Consider the following 17,174-nt stretch of genomic DNA (forward strand, 5'->3'; position numbering starts at 1 on the left):
GTTAAGTTATGCTATGATATGTTATTTCCTACCCAACAAGATCGATTGTCCAGTAATGCCCAATGCTGTGCAGTAAACAACATGCAATTCAACCTTTCAAAAACACCCAAAGCCTAACCCTTACCTCAAATGTACAAGACTGTAAGTCAATGCCAGTGATTTACAAGTCTGATAAGTAATGCCTATATTTATTACGTGTTATGAGAAAAACAAAACGCCAGGATACTCGTCTCAAGTAAAACCGACGGTACATCATTAATGCGATTATAGTTTTAATCACATTCAACTTAAAACAAAACCCAACTCATCCAGTTTTAACAACTTTCAAAAAAATCGACCTCCATAAACCTAACCTAGCCCAACTCCGAGGACCAAACACATCAACAGCCCATTTCACTTTGGAAAAGTTTTAAGACTGTAAGTGAATGCCAGTAATATTTACGGGGTTAGACAGTTAATGCCCCTCGTTACATGTTGTGAAAAAAACATAAAGCTAGATGATATATGACTTAAGGTAAAACCAACGGTACATAATTTCTGTGTTTATCGTTTTATCACTAAGACAAATTTAGACCAACTTCACAGTTTTTTTAACAAATTTTAAAAAATTGATCTCGAACAACTTGTCCTAGCCCTTCATCAAGGACCAAACACATCAACAGCCGATTTTGAAATGGAAAATATGGAGAAAAAAAATTTGGTCCCAGTGGGGCTTGAACCTACGCCCCCCCCCCCCCCCCCCACCCCCTCGAAAATTGCAGTCAAAGTAGGTTTATGGTAGGAATTGAATACTCTTCAAAAAGGAGGTACTCTATTACGGGTCCAATACCTTAAAATAGATATGCATTTCTACTGATTTACTCATATCTCCACCTTTGTGTGTATGTAGATCTTTCTGTATTTTTTTTCCCATGTTATTACAAAATGTATGTTTTGTAATCTGTATTTACCAAATAAAAATGTTTGTTCTGTTCTGATCTATTCGGTTTAATTCTATTTCTAACCTATGCTCGATGAATCTCGTAATTCATATACTGCAATCTGCATGTGTTTGAAAATAAAATCGATCAGTTTCCCTTGACTGAGCCTCTTCTTCCACTACTCAAGTTCGAAACGAACTGATCTGAGAGGCTTTGTTTAACTTCATATAAAATATATCAATGTTAGCAACAGAAGTCAGAATCATTTATTTGAAAAAAAAAATGAAACATATATCCTTTTTTATCTAGGTTATATCAATTAACGGTATCACAGTATTATTTCCTCTTCATTACTTAAAGGGGAATAAATCAAACAAAAGTATCAATACAAATCTACAGTGTTAATTCCCTTGTCTAGCTGGAACCCAAGACATTATCTTATGTGAACAATTCACTGATTAAGGACTATGATATCATAGGCAACTATTTGTGGATATTTATCTGGATTTATTTTTCTACGACATTGTAGTAGTTTCTCGTTTTGAAGAAAAGTATTCAAAACTCAATTAGTTTGTTGTCACCATGAAGGTCAATATATAAAAATATTTAGTGTTTATTTTCCCTGTGAGCATACAGAAATCCAAACATATTATTCATCGGTTGTTGTTGTTTTTAAAATAGTATGTATTGCAGCACCGTTTTTACTATGTTGACTAGTATTGGTGTATCTATGTCACCAGTCCTTTTCACACACAGTACTCACAAATTCTGAAAAGAGATAACAAAAATCATTATTTAGTGGAAAAAACTGCCAAACGCTTTAATACAGCAACTGCTGTCTTAATATAAGGTACCATTAATTAGTAGCATTTATATTACAGATGATATTATATCTTAGTTCTTCCTGTTTCTTTCTAAAATTTGGATTGCTTGGCAGACGTTTTCGATAAGAGTTTTTATATACTTTCTTAACTCAAAAAGAAAACAACAACAAAAAAAAAAAAAAACTACATGAAGCAATATTTTTCAAGACAAAGTGACATAAACAGTTGTATTCAGTTTAGTGTTCAATTTTGAAATCATTTATGCGCGAAAACTGAGTTAATAATTTTGGGCTTATTTTACGATTTCCGGTCTGTGGTATAGCGGGCCAAATGATGATACAAACAGATAGTTTCAAGCTCAACGTTCTCACAGGTGTATCTAGATACACCTTATAATAGTTAATACGGAATGAATGTTACGTTATTTTGGTAAACACTTTCAGTTAGTCTTTAAATTTAGGCTCATTTTCAAATCAAATAATGAAGCGACCTTTTGGAGAGCTCTTTGGTTTATACCAGAAGCTCAGTGGAAGTGTTCAGGAAGTTTTAATTTTTATCTTTATCGGTTCAAGATTTTGGTACTCTTCATGTTTACTGGAAAATATCATTTTCTTACTTCTCCATGAAATGAAATAATACTACTTTAGCGTTCACATTTGAAAACTTTTATGTTCAATCGTAAATATGAAGTAAGTACTGAACGGACCTTCAAAACTTATAACACCATCCCCGTTTTCATCAGCTTCAGCAACTAGCTCTGCTATTTCATCGTCGTCTAATTCAACACCAGATTCTTGAAAAACTTGCTTGATTTCTGTTGCTATATTAAACAGTAAGACAAATATCAGCCAAAGGTTAGTAAGCAACCCCTTAACCACCTGAAAACATTCTCATAACAGAAGTCCGACTCAACATTGTAAAAACGTGAGTTTTTTTTTTCAAATTTGTTCCAAACGTTCATGTTTCACTGTTATCATGACTTCATGCAGATCTTTCAGTAGTGAATGGAAACTTGAATCTTAAGTAAAACTTTATAGCTCCCATTAATTGAAACCGTATGCCCCTCATCCCAGTGTGGGGGGTTCGAAATTTCGTCTTGGTTGTTGAATTCTTTCATTTGATAATAATCCAGACTGCATGCGGAAAATCCGTGGTTCTACCCAAGTGCCCGGCATAATAAAAAGGTGGCAGTGGAGTGCAGATTTGCGAATTCCACATTGACGTGTGGGTACCAGTGTTGAAATATCCATAGAAATCTCGTTTTTGCTTATTTTTCTTTGAAACTACTATGGACCATTGCAGATACCATAGACAACATATAGTCGACTCTCTGGTCCTATGCACCTGTCGCTTTCCACGCCAAATGTAGTGAAAATCGGCCAAATCACCCAAAAATAGCCTAACCGGGCCTCACTTTGAACTCTGCCGTTCATCCATTTGATATTTTTTAAATCCAATTTCGTAGCATATATGTATAGTACGAACATAGATGCATACCCAGGTGGTGTGGAATGTGTCTGCCAACCACCACCTATTTCCCTAATTTTCACTTGAAAAAAGTGGATGGATGACAGCCGCGCGTCTGGCCGACTTTTTAATCTGGCATTTATGTTTTAGCCTTACCAGAAGTACGGAGCTAGGAATTTTAAAACACCCGCCATGTAGAATCATTAACCGTTCCTCATTCCCCAGACATATTAAAGAATTATTAATGATAAATAACCAGTAAGATAGGTATGCCTACACACATAACACTTACCTGTTATGTACCCATCTCCGTCCTTGTCGAAGTTTTCAAATGCCTTTCTTAATTGTTTGTTTTTGTAATTTGCAATAACTAGTTGGTGCCCTACTAGTTTTTCAAATTCTTTATATTCTATATACCCATTGCCTGAAACAGATGAGTTTTTATGATATTTCATTTTATTTAAGGTAGTTAACCCATAATGGAAATCGGATATTTCCGTTCAATCACGTATTCTACGCATCCGATTTCATCACTCTCCGGTATGAACGGAAAACTAGGTGCTCGTATGAGCTATGATATTGTCCGAAGATTGCCGATGATTGCCAAACGGCCATACAAGAATACGTAATTGCACAGAAATTACCGAATACCAGTACGAGTGCAGTACCTTAAAACAATATCTAATCTTAATACATAAATAAAATGCATTGTCTTAAAAGCCTCTAACAGATATCTGTCAGAAATATAAAAAAAAACCTGACTATCGAAAAATGTCTCTTTGACTAATTCTTGATATCTGCATCCATCTTGATTTTGTGTTTCTATTTTGATATTTGTGTTGGTTTGTATTCAAGTTTGTATTCATGTCTTCTGTTAAACAATTTTGATCGTGTGTAGTACGATAATAAGGTAGTGGACCCGTGGTGGCAATTAGCAATATCCGTTGGATTACGTAATCTCTGTTTTGCGATTTCGGCATTCTTCGGTTGTTATGGAAAAGCAATTTTATTTTATAGGTACGATGGTAGTAATTTTCCGGAAATTCCACCGTCGTAGTCCATATTAGTAAAAAGTGCATTTTTTCGCTCCCGTAAAAGTTCTTTTCATGCCACTTTTAAGCGTTTTTGATGCTTGTTTGTAGAGAGGAATGTCTGTGGATGACTTAAGCAACATTGTACGTTTCAAATGTGTGTTTAAACTGCTGGGAAAAATGAAAATGAAAGTAGGCATTTCCTGATGTCTACCTACGCAATATTTGCGGGTAATATCATATGTTTCAGTAAAATGGTCATGGTTTTCTTGCATTATGTTCATGTATTTTTATTACAAACTTTCAAGACAAGGGTAGCTTCACAAGAAGTGATAGGCTGAAAAGGTTGATAAAAAAAAACAACAACAGATATACCCTTTCTTTTACATAAAATAACAGCGTGGATATTTAGTGCCTTTTAACCTTATGACAGAAGAAAGCCGACAGTTTACGATGGTATGTAATCTCAACGGATAGCCAGCTATTATTGCGGGTCACCTTATTGTTGTAAAACCTAACAAAACACGTTTTACAAAAGAAACTAGAAAATTAATACAGAAAACAAACCATCTGTGTCGGCTTCGCTCATTATTTCGATCAGCTCCTCCTTTGTTAAAAGTATACCGAGTTGCTTGCAAGCCCTTTTAAGCTCTGACTCCGATATCCTTCCGTCATGATTCAAATCTATCACATTGAACACATCTTTTAGCGCTGCAACAGAAATGTAGGTATTTTTATTATTGCTCCTAAAGCTAGATGTACAACTGTACATTAGTCGTTAAAATTGTTGCAGATTTTTATTCTTTTATTTTCATATGATATACTTTGACTTCAAGTTTTAACTTCTGGTCAAATAGGCCGATGCATTTGTTGTATTCTGTCAACAGATGAACACCACTGACATTTATCAGTTTTCACATATCTCCATTTATGTATCGATTTAAATTAACTTTAATTACAAAATTTATTAATACTGCGATTGTCTTACTTTTTACTTGTGACTTTGTCAGTGTTTCGCCTGTGTGACGCATTGCTTCTTCCATGATTTATTTCTACGAGCTGTTGTTGACTGCAACCTTACTAAAACAGTAAGAAAACAATTGAATGATTCCGCATGGTCGCTTCTCTTTTCAAAAGTATCTGAGCGGGTATTTGTAGTGTATGAAAGGGAGCATCTTTAGTGCGTGATAGTCGATATCTCTAGTGTGATATACACAGTGATATAGTGGGTATTTCTAGAGTAAAATAGCGGGTATCTGTATTGCGAGATAGCGGTTTTTTGTAACTAGTGTGAGAAAGCGGGAATTTGTAGTGTGAGATAGCGGTTATCTGTAGTTTGTAACAGCGGTTATCTGTAGTTTGTAACAGCGGTTATCGGTAGTTTGTAACAGTGGTCATCGGTAGCTTGTAACAGCGGTTATCGATAGTTTGTGACAGTGGTTATCGGTAATTTATAACAGCGGTTATCGGTAGTTTGTAACAGCGATTATCGGTAGTTTGTAACAGCGGTTATCGGTAGTTTGTAACAGCGGTTATCGTTATTTTGTAACAGCGTTTATCGGTAGCTTGTTACAGCGGTTATCTGTAGTTTGTAACAGCGGTTATCTGTAGTTTGTAACAGCGGTTATCGGTAGCTTGTAACAGCGGTTATCGGTACTTTGTACAACGGTTATCTGTAGTTTGTAACAGTGGTTATCGGTAGTTTGTAACAGCGGTTATCGGTATTTTGAGACAGCGGGTATCTGTATTTTGAGACAGCGGGAATCTGTAGTGTGTGATTCATGTTTGACAGTTTATACATTCTTTATGTTTTTATATAATTTTTAACAAAAATATGATTGTATCCGGTTGCAGTTATAAATATGCTTTAACTATATACACATTTTCCAAATAATATACAATTAGACAATATATACTTCTTGCAGATCAAATAAGACGACAAAATATCTATTACCTTTTGTTTGTTGTGCCCAATTTCTGTGTTACTGTTTTATTATCCACTTTCCTTTTTTTCTTTATTTATCCTATATTCTACTAAGAGTTCACTATGAATGGCTTTACGTGTGCGCGTAAAAGATAATCAAAGATTTTTCTAACTACGCAATTTCAATAGTAATAAGTAAATGAATCCGTCTCAATTTATGGTACTCTACGATAAAATACGATGCTACCTAAGTTAACCACTCAGTGGCTTGTTAAACAATATTAAGAATTTTTTTTTCATAAAAAAATATACAACAGTTCTTTTGACTGTGTCAAAGTTAACGTCGGTATGAACTATTCAACTGTCGAACGTCTAAATCAGTTTTATAATATATAGCTTTTATCAAACAGTTGCTTATATATATATTTATCACAAAAAACTGTGTTTCGTAATTTGATACAGTGCAAAAACGATGATCTAAAAAGATATACCACCAGTTAGAATAGGAGCGCATTATTTACAGTCTGTCCCACTGTTAATGAGATAAACCCTTTGTTAATTAATCTATACTTGTATCTCATACGTCAGTCAATGGTTTTTGAAGGTAAATCTAACTATTAATCGAGTACTAGATGTTTGAAATGACATCGCCGGCACACTGTAAGTTAATTGACACCCGTTAATCAATTTAGATACTATCCCGTTACTGTTTATTTCACATAGCCTGTAACAGGAGTTTTTAATCCATTTTTAACAGACTGTATAAAAAATGCAAAGTTTGTAGTAAACATTTTGCATGTCACAGGGTGACAAAAAATCTGCAGTCAGTCCAGGGCTCGTACTCGGGACCCAGGGTGCTCTACCGAATGGCTGCCTGAACAATTTTATCCCTTTTTGGTAATCAAGTCGTAATTTAAACCACGATATTATCGTTTATAAACTCAGTGGCTGGTAATAGGAAATTATAAATTTTTCATTATATTCTGACTAGTTCTGTATATATCATAAAAAATCTATGAATTTTATTTTGGACATTTTTTTTTATTTTGGTTCAAACAGTTGTTAGATTCTTGTAAAAAAAAAAAACCAACAGGATATCTTAATTGAAAAGAGGCCTAAAAACTCTTTGTTGCCGGTAACATGCTCAAAAAAATTAGGGTAGGTCAGGGCCCACGCTGTCGTTCGCCACTCGAGCCATTTGGCGAATCTGCGATGAAAGTGGCGAAGAAAAATCGCGAGTGGCGAAAATGTAAAAATCTTCGTAATTTGGACCGCCATTTTGTTTCAGACGTTTTAAATCGTAACCTCCGAGAAATTATGTTAAAAAAACAGTTGACTGGTTCCGATAATTTTACCTTGTAAAATTAACTTATTTCGGGATAGTACTACCCAGTCTGCGTTCACTTTACATATAACAATGTGTAATAAACATCTTGACACGCGAGAAGACGCAATTTGCAATCAATTAGCAACCAATTTTCGGGTTAAAATAATCTTTTTGTTTTGTTGTCATTACGGCAGATTAAATGATTGATGCCTTTAATTTCCATGGATCAAATAATTAATAAATAAATCGGCAAAATAATGAATGGTTTGATGAATTTTTTAACGTTGTCGCCACCGTCAGGCAGTATCTTAGTCACAGGCACGGGTCCAGTGTATTTTTTGTTTAATATAAAAATCCTTTTTTTTCACACAAATATACTTTTTATATGTTAGTCAAATGAAAAAAAAAATGATGACAAAAAATCCGGTCACAATATCATACATGACACTGTGACCGGATTTTTGTCATCCTTTTTTTTTTCATTTGGCTAACATATAGAAAGCATATTTGTGTGAAAAAATGTTTTTTTATATTAAACAAAAGAAAAAAAATACACTGGACCCGTGTCTGTGATCTTAGTAAGTAATTAGTAAAGGTGTTTGCCATGTTTTTTGAATGTCTTTAAAAGATAGGAACGGATTTGAAATGTAATCCTGTATCAGTTACCAACACAGTTCTAAGATAATAGGTAAGGGTAGATTTATCGGAAGCACAGAGCACCAAAAACACAGCCCCCGGGCCATGCATTTACATAGTAGGCCCACAACAAAAAGAAGCTGTAATGGAAAAATATTTCAGACAGGTTGCTTCAAACATCCAACAACATTTTAAAATACAAAACTTGCTTTAGAGGTATACCCACTTTAATTCAAAGGTCCCCCTATATAGCTAGAATATCACCATTTCCTTATGGGAAGTAACAAAAATTTTCAACGCGCCGCGGGAAGGGAAACCTCTCCAGCACCCTCCCTACCGTTCCCGAGAAAAAAGGTGGCTCCAACTTTTTCCAGCCCAGTGTGGGCCCTGTAGGTAGGTCGGAAAAACGTTTTTTTTTTTTTTATTAAGGGAGACTTTTCAGAATTTATTTTTGTGCCAAAATTGAATAAAAACAAGGGGGTTATGCCTTTAGAGCATCAGTAAGTTAATTTCTAACATCACTAAACATGTTTAAAGCATAAATAGTGCACTTTTGCAACTTTCTGTCAAAAAGATGAAAAACTTAAGGCCATAAAACATTTAGGATCGGGCCAAAAATTAAGGGTAGGTCGGGATACCGGAAACGAACATTTTTTACGCCTAAGAGCGGTACTTTCAGTGAAGGCAAAAAAAAAATCTTTGCAACGTTGAAAAGCAATTTTCAAGTTGATAAATAAAACGCACATGGCACAAGCGCCCTTTCGTACTGATGACCTATAGAATGACATTGAAAAAAAAAAACGTCATAGAACTGGCGAATTAGACAGCAGTTTTAACAAACCATACATTTTGACAAATATATTGTCAAAGCAGGTTCAATTTTTGTAGGAGACTGTATTCCGTTATGTGATTAGTACATAACTACAACAAACACAGTTATCTCATACCCACATCTTTTGTATGTCTAAATATAAACAACTCACGTCATAGAATAAACCGAATGACTTAATGTCATGATCATGTGTACTTATTTGAAATAAAATGAACTCCTTAGTTTATTTACGCTCAATGAACCTAAAATATAGTCCCATCAGAAGTGCTAGGGATCCATTATTTAGTAGAAAAAGGCCTGGACGAAAATCGGATGTATCAATTTTGTCTATAAGTTTGTACCACCAGTCACTTTCAGAGTGTTCAATTTTTATGGAATTTTTTAGAGAAATTATTTTTTGCCGATTGTTATTATGGGTCTGCTACCTTAATTTTTGAAAGGGTCCGACCCACACATTTTATTTTTTGCATAAAATGTGTGGGTAAGACCCTTTCAAAAATTAAGGTAGCAGACCCATAATAACAATCGGCAATATCTGTGCGCTTACATATCCTCCGTATACGTTGGATCCTTCGGCCCTAGTTGAAAATTCCTTTTTTTCGAAACAAATGGAGAATACCGAATTTGCATACGAGGAATGCCGAAATCATATACGGAGAATGCCGAATCCGCCTTTGGAGAATACCAAAACTGCATGTGAAGAATACCGAAATCACATACGGAAAATACCGAAGTCGCTTACGGAGAATACCAAAATTACAAATGGAGAATACTGAAGTCACATACGTAAAACTACTGAAATCACATACGGAGAATACCGAAGTCGCTTTCGGAGAATACCAAAATCACAAATGGAGAATACTGAAATCACATACGTAAAACTACTGAAATCACATACGAAAAATATCGAAATCGCGTACGGATCGAGAATACCGAAGTCGCTGACGGAGATTACCGAAATCACAAACAAAGAATACTGAAATCACATACTAAAATACCGAAATCACATACGGAGAAAACGAAGTCGTTTACGAAGAATACCAAAATCACAAACGGAGAATACCAAAATCACATACAGAGAAAGCCAAAATCACATACGGAGAATACCAAAATCGCATACGGAGAATACCAAACTCAAATACAGAGAATACCAAAATCACATACAGAGAATACCAAAATTGGATATGGAGAATACCAAAATCGCATACGGAGAATACCGAAATCACAAATGGAGAATACCAAAATTACATACAGAAAATATCAAAATCGCATATTGAGAAATTACATACAGAGAATACCAAAATCGCATACGGAGAATTTCCAAAATTACAAACGGAGAATACCAAAATCACATACAGAGAAAACCAAAATCACATACAGAGAATACCAAAATCGCATACGGAGAATAACGAAATCAAAAATGGAGAATACCAAAATCACATACAGAGAATACCAAAATCACATACAGAAAATACCAAAATCACATACGGAGAATTACCAAAATCACAAACGGAGAATACCAAAATCACATAGAATACCAAAATCACATACAGAAAATACCAAAATCTAATACGGAGAATTACCAAAATCACAAACGGAGAATACCAAAATCACATACAGAAAATACCAAAATCGCATATGGAGAATACAGAAATAACAAATGGAGAATACCAAAATTACATACAGAGAATATCAAAATCGCATATCGAGAATACCGAAATAACATACAGAGAATACCAAAGTCGCATACAGAGAATACCAAAATCTAATACGGAGAATTACCAAAATCACAAACGGAGAATACCAAAATCACATACAGAAAATACCAAAATTGCATATGGAGAATACAGAAATCACAAATGGAGAATACCAAAATTACATACAGAGAATATCAAAATCGCATATCGAGAATACCGAAATAACATACAGAGAATACCAAAGTCGCATACAGAAAATACCAAAATCACATACGGAGAATTACCAAAATCACAAACGGAGAATACCAAAATTACATACAGAGAATACCAAAATCACATACAGAAAATACCAAAATCACGTACGAAGAATTACCAAAATCACAAACGGAGAATACCAAAATAACATACAGAAAATACCAAAATCGCATACGGAGAATACAGAAATAACAAATGGAGAATACCAAAATTACATACAGAGAATATCAAAATCGCATATCGAGAATACCGAAATAACATACAGAGAATACCAAAGTCGCATACAGAGAATACCAAAATCGCATACGGAGAATAATCGAAATCACATACAGAGAATACCAAAATCGCATACGGAGAATAACCGAAATCACATACAGAGAATACCAAAATCGCATACGGAGGATTATCGAAATAACATATGGAGAATACCAAAGTCACAAATGGAGAATATCAAAGTCACAAACAGAGAATACCAAAATCACCGGAGAAGAATGAAATCACATATAGAGAAAACCAAAATCACATACAGAGAATACCAAACTCGCATACGGAGAATTACCAAAATCACAAACTGAGATAACCAAAATCACCGGAGAATAATGAAAGCACATATAGGGAATACCAAAATCACATATGGAGAATACCAAAGTCACAAACAGAGATTACCAAAATCACAGGAGAATAATGAAATCACATATAGAGAATACCAAAATCACATATTGAGAATACCAAAGCTACAAACAGAGAATACCAAAATCACATACAGAGAATACCAAAATCACATACAGAGAATACCAAAATCACTTACGGAGAATTACCGAAATCACATATGGAGAATACCAAAATTACATACGAAGAATACCGAAATCGCATACTGAGAACTACCGAAATCGCATATAGAGAAAGCCAAAATCACATACAGAGAATACCGAAATCGCATACGGAGAATACCAAAATCACATATGGAGAATTCCAAACTCACATATTTAGAATACCGAGCTTCCATACGAAGAAAACCAAAATCACATACGGAGAATACCGAAAATGCATACAGAGAATACCAAAGTTGCATACGGAGAATGCCGGAATTGCATACAGAGAATACCAAAGTTGCATACAGAGAATGCCGGAATTGCATACAGAGAATACCAAAGTTGCATACTGAGAATGTCGGAATTGCATACAGAGAATGCCGGAATTGCATACAGAGAATACTAAAGTTACATACAGAGAGTGCCGGAATTCCATACGAAGAAAACCAATATCATATACCGATAATACTGAAATCACATAGGGAGAATACTAAAATTGCATGCGGAGAAAACCAAAATCTCATAAGAAGAATACCGAAATCGACTACCGAAAATACAGAAATCACATATGGAGAAAACCAAAATCACATATGGAGAATGCTGAAATGCTATACGGAGAATACCAAAATGACATATGGAGAACAGAAATCACATACAGAGAAAACAAAATCGCATACGGAGAATACAGAAATCACATTTGGAGAAAACCAAAGTCGCCTACGAAGAATACCAAAGTCGCCTACGAAGAATACCAAAATCGCCTACGGAGAATATTGAAATCAAATACGGGGAAAACCGAAATCGCATACAGAGAATACAGAAATCACAGTTGGAGAATACCAAAATCGCCTACGAAGAATTCCAAAATCGCCTACGGAGAATTCCAAAATCGCCTACGGAGAATACAAAAATCGCACACGGAGAAAACCAAAATCGCATATGGAGAATACAGAAATCACAGTTGGAGAATACCAAAATCGCCTACGAAGAATACCAAAATCGCCTACGGAGAATACTGAAATCGCACACGGAGAAAACCAAAATCGCATATGGAAAATTCCGAAATCTTCATAAGGAGAATCTGTAAAACAAACAGAAATTTCCAATTATCATTACGAGTTCATTACCTTAAGGTAGTTCTGTTTGGATTGAAATCTTTTCTACAATGTCGAATTTGATTAAACTCTGATTTTTCAAAACTTCAGAATATATCGGAAAAATTCAGCAGATAAAAAAGATAGGGTCGTGTGCTTGATTTTTTGCTGGACCGATTTGAAAAATTTGGATCTCACGCAATATTTCATAATGGGAGTAAATGGGAAAATCAAAACTTTCATAACATTTCGCGGATAGAATTTTTTTCACAATGTATATTTTGGTGAAACTTCTCACAGTTGTAAATAAACACATGACCTATAATTTGGTGAAATTAAATGTATAGGTCTGCGTGCTTATTTTTGAGATATTTGACCATGATTAAAGAGAACCGGACATTTCACGCTAATTTTAAGACATTATTATTCGGCGCAAGTGGAGTGTTAGGAGCGCTACATATTTCATTTTATCCTGTCACTTGCAGTATTTTCGACCCGATATCAGGGTGTCGTATATCTTTCTTGATATACCGTCAGTTGACACGTGACCAGTGATATACGGTCAGTTGATCATGTGACCTTATGATCGATACTGTTGTCATAAGAAATTTTGCATTGAAACCATCACCATTGTGTTGGAAATGTCCGAACTAAGAAAATGAGTGGTCAAATAATGACCTTTTATTAAAAAACGAAGAAGTTATTGCGATTTTGTCGGTGATTACGTCATTATATAAGTGACGTAATTACGAATATGACGTCGTTAAAACGGTTGTCGCACACTTATTTTTGTAAAATAAATTGCCAAATATCGGAAAATGAAGTAATGACAAGATAAATAGAATAATAGGTTAGTGCCTAAGATGGAGAAAGTTTATCTGGCTCGGCTCCGGACGTTATCAGGTTCGCCTTCGGCTCACCCGATAACCTCCTCCACCTCGCCAGATAAACTTTCTCATCTACGGCACTAACCTATTATTCTCTATACCTCTCATGAGAAGACTGAATTAAATATTTGTCTATTATTTTGCATTGTTGCGTTCTATGCTACCAGATTATCTTCTGATGACTTTTGCTATCCTTCTATAGGAATATGTAATAAATGGTCATGTCAAAAAAAAATCCTATAGGCAGTGGGAAATGTACTGTGGAAATGTACTGTGGGAATTTTGCGGTGGAGAGGGTGTGTTTTTCTGCTTAAAGTTACTCTTTACTGTGAGAAGAGACCACTGCTTCAGAGAATGATATATATAAACCATGGATATGAGTTTAGAATATTTATGCATTTAAACATCCTGACAATTCAATATGTCATATTAAAAGATAATAGCGATTGTTCTTGAGCTGATTTTAGTTAGTCTTTATAGCAGTAGTTTCCCCTATGTTATCCCTATGGTGGCATATTTCTGCAAACGATAATCATAAAATGCTCATGAAAAGTGTATGAACTGGCGCGAAAAAAAAATACTTTTCACGAAAATTTGAATAAACTTTTGTGAAATTAAGAGAACATGTTCGTGAAAATATTATCTGGTTATCAAAACTATAAATTATAATAGTGCCCTGTACTGCATATAGATAACTCAATAGTCCCCTCTACGGAATGAAGTATGTTATATCCACCCCAATCCCTAACCGTCACCCCTAAGAGTGTCTAAAACTTATACTATTTGTAATTATAACATTCAAATAGGTTACTAAATTAACGTATTTTTTAAACTCCCTTTATGATTTCTGTTTATCGTATGCAGTAGTTGGCACTATCGTGATGTTGTTTTTTTTTCGCTTAGAACAAGTGTTTCTTTTCATGAAAAGTGTTTAAATTTTCACGACTTTCGCTAACACTATATGCTTAAGCGGATGCAGAAATATGCCACCATTCATCCCCAATACATTTACCTATATTATTTTTGCTTAACAAAAAGCAAAACATGCTGGCATGGACAAGATCGGTTGTTCAAAGCAGCCCGCCCGTGCATTATTCAACGCCACGATAGACATCCGCGGTATTCCGTCACCATTAAAGCTTGAAAATAATTTGTCACTCGCGAAATATTCGGGGGAATTTCTGTATCTCCGTACAATAGCATTAGGGCCGATTCAGATGGTTAATCTGTGTCAAATAAACAAAAAGATCGTTCGCGTTTGAACCCGGAATGTCTACAGTCGTACAAGAGTTATCGTAACGCAACACAACTTTCTGATATGTTTTATTTTCAATATTTCATGAAGTAGCAGCTAACGCATTAAGGTCTGTGAATAAAATAAATAAAAAGTAGGAAGATGAGTACCAAATCAACTTTCAACTTGTAGTCTAGCAGTAACGTCAACGCTATGAAACTATAGATCGAAAACGCATTCTTTATAGATATGGTTTATATCTAAAATAACAATTATAATAAAAAACAACAAAGTTTCTCCTCCAGAAAAGTGTATGCACAAAACATTTTCAGTCAAATTTTGGTTATCTGAATGTATAATACTCGATCTAGAATATTAGAAGTTTTAACCCTTTCGCTGCCACACTATAATTTCAAAATTGCCAACGACGTTCACGACGTCATCTAAATAAAACCGTCACTTTTCGAACGTTGACGTTTGTAATATTAGCGCGACGTTTCGTTAATTGAGTAGTAATTGGGAGTTTGTAAATATGCAAAAGAAGGCGCGTGTTTTAGATATTATAGTTTACTGAACTTTTTATCATTTTTATAAAATACAAGTGCTTGATTCTCATTCAAAACATGTGGTCAGAGTTAGTTTATACTTATTTTATTATAGCTCGATTGTGATGAAAGGTTCAAGCTTATTTGAACCACTTTTGACTCCGTACTAACCAGTACTAACGCTCCCCTTTATACAATCAGAATTAAAAATAGCCAATATAAAATTTACATTATCATTGAAACATGTGAGGTTTTACTTGATAGCAGTGATGCATATGTCGCCAGATATACAAACATACGTAACAATAAACAGGGAAGGGATTTTTTGCATTCCACATCTCAAGCAACTTTTTTTAAAAACGTTTATTTATTCATCATGTTTAGTAAACGTCTTGATTTGATAATATGAAAAACGGATGAATACGGATGAACGGAAGCCATACTCAGCATAATCAGTGATGTTTTCTTCATCGCTGTAAACATACAGTTTATGTATGTACATAGTTTTTCTGTCATGCCTTCAAATCTCATTCAATTGGTTGATACATAGTGATAAAATTCTATGCCAGAACTGCTGATACAGGAACGGACGGCAGTGTCATTGACGCAACCGCAACTTTGCTATAAAATTACGGTGTGAACTGCGAGTGAAAACGAATTCGGTGCCCTAACATATATGTAAAAACGTAAACAAATACGCTTGCAAAAGTAGTATGTTATCATGATTAGTTTTGGATTATAATGTGAAATTTAAAACATATATTTAATGGACTTTTACTAAAGTAAAATTGTGGCTTTACGTATGAAGGTTGCATACATTCATTTTATTTAAAAGTATGATTCAAATACATTCAAAAATGGAAGCAGTTAATATATACATGTATAAAATTTGTTATGCTACAAAGCACAAAACAAAGGCAAAAGTACACAGGTTGGGCGAATATGTTCTCATATATACATTTATTTTGGCCCTACCAAAACGAAAGATATATTTTTTTCTATTGCAACTTTGCATATGTAGTTAACTAGGATTACCTAAAACGGGAAAGAGAAATGATAAATACCACAATGCCCTGCATTGCATACTAGTACTCTAAGCATTGTAATAAACTTCGCGTCAATTAAACTGAATTCGGTACTGTTATGATAAAAAGACGCTAAATTTGATTTTGCAGTCGTGAAAATATGCCCGTGTTTACTGGTTCATATTAAGCTTTTATGGAAGTTGTCTCCTTAATTATTTTTTTTGAATAAGATCGGGACTATGAAAGTGAAAGATTAATGATGTTGTTGATTCGCGCTCAAGTAAATATCCAGACGGTGACAGTGTGTTCCTGCGGTACGAAATAGTAAACCTCGACGTATCTGTGGTTGTGTGCTTTTTTTCCCACAAACTGTGCACGAGAACCATGTTCAGCGTCGTCATTAGACCCTACGCCTCGGGCAAACGGTGACTCCTTCCTGTTTCCCTTCCTTTCAAGCATTTCCTCAACCTGATTCACAAATTGCTGTCTAGTTGAAAGATGTTCACAAGAAAGCGAACTGACCACTCCTTCAATGAGTTTTAATGGATGGTCGTTATTATGTTTATATGAAATGTAAGCGTTAATAGTAAATCTCTGAACAAGATAAAAAAAATAACTTTTTCCTTATTTTCGATGTTTTTTGATGATCAAAAGTAAAAGTTAA

The 17,174-nt window shown here is 34.7% G+C and overlaps 1 protein-coding gene across 1 annotated transcript; it reads right to left on the reverse strand.

Annotated features, from left to right (window-relative positions):
* Positions 1-1,197: 1,197 nt before the first annotated feature.
* Positions 1,198-6,550, reverse strand: LOC123540671 (squidulin-like). Its single transcript, XM_045325890.2, has 6 exons — positions 6,197-6,550; positions 5,231-5,322; positions 4,810-4,953; positions 3,504-3,635; positions 2,451-2,564; positions 1,198-1,688 (listed from the first exon to the last, which is right to left on the reverse strand). Exons 2-6 carry the CDS (start codon positions 5,283-5,285, stop codon positions 1,654-1,656), a joined length of 480 nt encoding a protein of 159 aa, XP_045181825.2. The 5' UTR covers positions 5,286-5,322; positions 6,197-6,550; the 3' UTR covers positions 1,198-1,653.
* Between the last annotated feature and the right edge of the window lie 10,624 nt (positions 6,551-17,174).

Source organism: Mercenaria mercenaria, chromosome 16, assembly GCF_021730395.1.
Source record: "Mercenaria mercenaria strain notata chromosome 16, MADL_Memer_1, whole genome shotgun sequence".
Classification (NCBI taxonomy): Eukaryota; Metazoa; Mollusca; class Bivalvia; order Venerida; family Veneridae; genus Mercenaria; species Mercenaria mercenaria.

Coding starts and splice junctions, on each gene's coding strand:
- LOC123540671 (XM_045325890.2), bottom strand. CDS start 5,285: ATGGAAGAAGCAATGCGTCACACAGGCGAAACACTGACAAAGTCACAA. Junction 2,565..3,503: donor CGGAGATGGGTACATAACAG/GTAAGTGTTATG, acceptor TGTTTAATATAG/CAACAGAAATCAAGCAAGTT. Junction 1,689..2,450: donor TGGTGTTATAAGTTTTGAAG/GTCCGTTCAGTA, acceptor ATCTCTTTTCAG/AATTTGTGAGTACTGTGTGT.